Genomic DNA, 4088 nt, shown 5'->3' on the forward strand with positions numbered 1-4088 from the left:
TCCGATGACTCAGCGCCCGTCAGGCGCGCATACGCGGCGCTGACCATCTGGAACTTTTGAGTGGCCTCCTCGCTGCCCGCGTTCTTATCCGGGTGCCTGAACAGTAGCAGTGCATAAAAGAAGTTGGGTGCATGTGGGGGGGGGGGTGTTGGTGTGGGTTCAAGAATGGATGCCGCCGCGGGGTGTCGAGGGGAGGGTGGGAGGCGTACCATGCACCGCATGCTGCATGGCGCATGCTGCCAGAGGAGTTGACCATGGCAACCATGCACCCACCGCACACAGCCCCCTGCGAGCCCGGCTATGGGCCGGCCATGGCGGGGCATGGAGCCAGTCACCAGGCGCGGCCCTGTGGGCTGTTGCACCACCCACCCCAAGGGCCACCGCCCTGCAGGCGCGGCTCACCATTTCAGCGCCTGCTGCTTGTACGCCGACTTGATCATGGCGACGTCCTCCGTGGCCTGAGGGGTGCAGCAGCAGCAGCAGCAGCAGCAGCAGCAGCAGCAGCAGCAGCAGCAGCACTTGATGCGGTGGCGTGTGCAGCGGCGCGCACACCGCAAGAACGGATCCAGGACACCGAATCAGAGGCCAGCGGCGCTGTCAGCCCCTCCTGCGGGCTCAAAAGGCTTACTTCAATCCCTAAAATAGAGTAGGCCTCCTCTCGCGTGACCTTCATGGCGCGCTGCTCTCAAGATCGCTCCTAGAAGACTCAAGCACGCCGTGCACGATGGAGCGGCGCGCAGTTCTACTCGCAAGCTGCTTGACAGTTGCACACACCGGGAGCTGCCTGCCGCTGCAGGCGATCTGTGGCAACGCGAAACAATCGGAACGGCGTGCCACAACAACTATAACCTAAGTATCCAGCTTGTCACATGATAATATGCGATAACCTAAGTATCCAGCTTGTCACATGATAACATGCGAGGTAGCCACAGCTGTCGCTGCCCCCCAGTAGTGCCCCTGCATCAGCACACAGCACAGCGCGCCGCAGAGCACACAGCACACGCATTCGGTGGAGATCCGAATATGGCAGCCTGCCAAAGGATGTCATATGCAAAATTTGTGCAAGGAATGCACTGAGCCCCGCCAGCAGGCTCCCCATCACCTAGGAGCAGCAGAGCAGCAGAAAGCGTGGTCAACCAAAGGGCACGCAGGGTCCAGATGAATGGACAGGCCGCATTGTGGTTGCGAGTGTGTAGATCTCACCTGACATCTGCTTCAGGCTTAAGCAATGCTTATCAGCAACAAAAAGTGTCAAGAAGGTAGCTACGTCGTCCGGTTGCATGCAGGGGCTCCGACGGTCATAATGCAGGCGCCCACCAAGCGACCTTTTTTTGATCGAGCATCTCTGTTGCAGCTGCTGCCTCGCGTGTCGATCTTGATCATTGCGTAAATGTGCCAGAACACTCGCTGTACCTTGCAGCATGTTCCACGCAGTGATTTGACTGCAGAAGATTACAGCGCGTATCATCAATGGTTGCAATGCGCCCTCCAACAGTGACACCCGCTTTTGGGGACCACCTATCTACAGCCCCTTGAACTTTTGATGTGCATGCATCACCAATCATATCCATGCGCTTTATTGTTTGCGCTTCACTGTGCTGCAATGTGTCTGATGGGATCGCAGTGCCATCGAGGCACGCAGCACAATATCTGTGCATTAATCCGTCCATCGATGTGGACCGCTGATGTCACCCAAACCAACGAGTGAGGGTTACTTTTAATCACCACCCAGGACCAGCTGCTCAGGCATTTTTCAGCAGTCTAATCTAATTGTCATTGCAAAGCGGATGCGACCCTTGAATACACGTTTCCGTGTTATGTTATGATGTCACGTGGACGCGAGCCAAGGGAGGGGCATCATCGAGAGGATCTTGTCATGGAACTCGTTGAGATCTGATTTAATTTTTCATATGATTGTTGCGAGCTGCGCGCATCCATCCGATCGTATTTGCAGTGCCTGATCTCGCAATCTGTGAGGAATGGAGAATGACTTTTTTAGCTTGAACCAATTCTCATACAGCTACAAAGATCCTGGATCGCGGGCGGGGCAGCCGTGAACCGGAGTGAGTCAACCTGTCGTCGAAATCACAGCTGACCAGCTGCTCGTCAGTGCAGCACCATGCCTCCACCTTCACATTATTAATTCCATTGAGGCTGTGATGCCGAAAATATTGAAGATATCTATGACACTGTGCACGTCACATGACTGAAGAGTCAGTTGTAGCATGACCCCATTTGCCGGCATCCTGTGCCTTCTTCTCCTTTGCACCCAGATTGTTGATGCAGATGAAAAGATGCTTCTGTCATGCCAAAAATATCCCATTGCCACCAATATCACAAGTTCCATATTTGAAGGTATGTAGCTTATTTTCAGCCAAAGGCATGCATGGGGGGGGGTCATAAGCTCGGGGCTGTGCCACACATGCACGCCCCGCCCACTGCAAGGACGAGGGTTCTCCCTAGTTGGTCCTTGTGAAGCTGTAATGAGGACCAGATGAGGAAAGCCTAAGGATTTTCTAAGGACTCTGCCAAGCCGCTGGGGTCGCGGGCTAGGGACGGGTAAGGACTGATTATTGACCAGATAATGACCACTTGAGGAACCATTGCAGGCTGTCCCCACCCTGCGCACCAGCCCGCTGCCTGCAGCCAGCAGCTGCCCATGTAGCCTTCACGGTGAGCTTTTGGTTGTATACTATTTACATTTATATACATTTGAGACAGAGTTGCGCCACCTGGCCGCATCATGCGTCCATGGCTGCGGGCTCATGCGCTCGCGCGTGCAGCGCCTGCCATGCATCGGACTGCTGCGCAACAGCATGCACACAGCTGCATGCAGGGGCGCAGCTTCGGGCCTGCCGGGTGTACAAGGTCAGATCCATATGCATGGGCAGCGTGCGGGTGATATGCGTGGGCAGCAGACACGCATTCACGCTTGCGGCCCTGCGCCGTGTGTGTGGCGCAGGCGGGCACGGCAATTTGCCAAGGCTGCGCGCCCATGCACGCATGCATTATTAATAGGTCGCAAGTATGTGGGAACAAGCGGAGGCGAAGCAGCCGCAGTGTGAGCAATGCGCGAATACATGCAACTGGAAAAGCTTGATTCCATCCCAAGATCCACACAACGAACACCTTACTCACAAACGCCAGACGACGCGCCAGTACTGCTCAGCGCACCAACGTCAGTCAACCTTGGGCCCGCTTGCTCACACGCATGCGCGCATGCGCGTGTGTGACACACACTCAAGCACGCACGCACAAGTGCGCATTGCGGGCAGGCACACACAAAAACACGCAGGCATGTGTGCGCGTACATATACGCACACGCATTGCGATGATGGTCAAACTATCAGGGACGCTTGCTGCCAACAAACGAAATTGCTCAGCGACCGCTCACATCAAGTCTTGCCCGCGGCTATCAAAATGCACCTGCCGCCAATAAGAGAGACTTGCACGGCACCCTCGGTCCCTTGGCTGAGCAATCAATTGCGCCTTTGGGGTTAGGACACTACTGCAGACGCCAAAGTCTCTCCCACATGCTGGTTTGCATATCCTGCCGCTCGCACCGGACCCCTTTCGGCTGACCAAGGCTTCAAATCCAGGTTTTTGTGGCTGTGCTACTGTGAATACCGGGCATCAAGGCACGGGTGCCTTCACTGCTGTCAAAATTGGGCAGCCTGCCCAGCGCCGTCACTTTGCTGACAAGCATGACCCCTGACTGCACTGATGCCAGCATGGCCAAGGCCAAGGCCGCGATGCTGGTGGCTGCAACGCTGAATGACAAAACCGCAGCTCAACGCTGTGCTAAGCTGAAGCAAGGCGCACTGGTGGCAAGACCTGCCACGTGCCTGTATGTGGCAAATCAGCCAGCAGGATGCAAGGCTCCAGCAGCAGACAAGAAGCAGGCAACAAAGCAGCTGTTTGCAGTGTACACGCTCGGGAGAACCTTGCTGTGACAAGCCACAAAGCTACGGTCGCTTCGGTGAATTGTGGGCGTCAGCATGCCGGCGTCAACCCCTGCTGCTGTGGCTGCAGCTCCTAGCAGCGCGAGCTGCGCGCCATTGACGCGCCCCTTACCATTGGGTGAGGGG

General features: G+C 56.1%; 1 protein-coding gene across 1 annotated transcript; it reads left to right on the forward strand.

Annotated features, from left to right (window-relative positions):
* Positions 1–463: 463 nt before the first annotated feature.
* On the forward strand, positions 464–645 carry MNEG_12067 (hypothetical protein; the record flags this gene model as incomplete). The annotated part of the gene is made up of 1 exon (XM_014039460.1): positions 464–645. A coding segment is annotated over one exon (182 nt), but the record flags the coding sequence as incomplete, so codon positions are not given.
* Between the last annotated feature and the right edge of the window lie 3443 nt (positions 646–4088).

This window comes from Monoraphidium neglectum (genome assembly GCF_000611645.1).
Source record: "Monoraphidium neglectum strain SAG 48.87 unplaced genomic scaffold scaffold03045, whole genome shotgun sequence".
Classification (NCBI taxonomy): Eukaryota; Viridiplantae; Chlorophyta; class Chlorophyceae; order Sphaeropleales; family Selenastraceae; genus Monoraphidium; species Monoraphidium neglectum.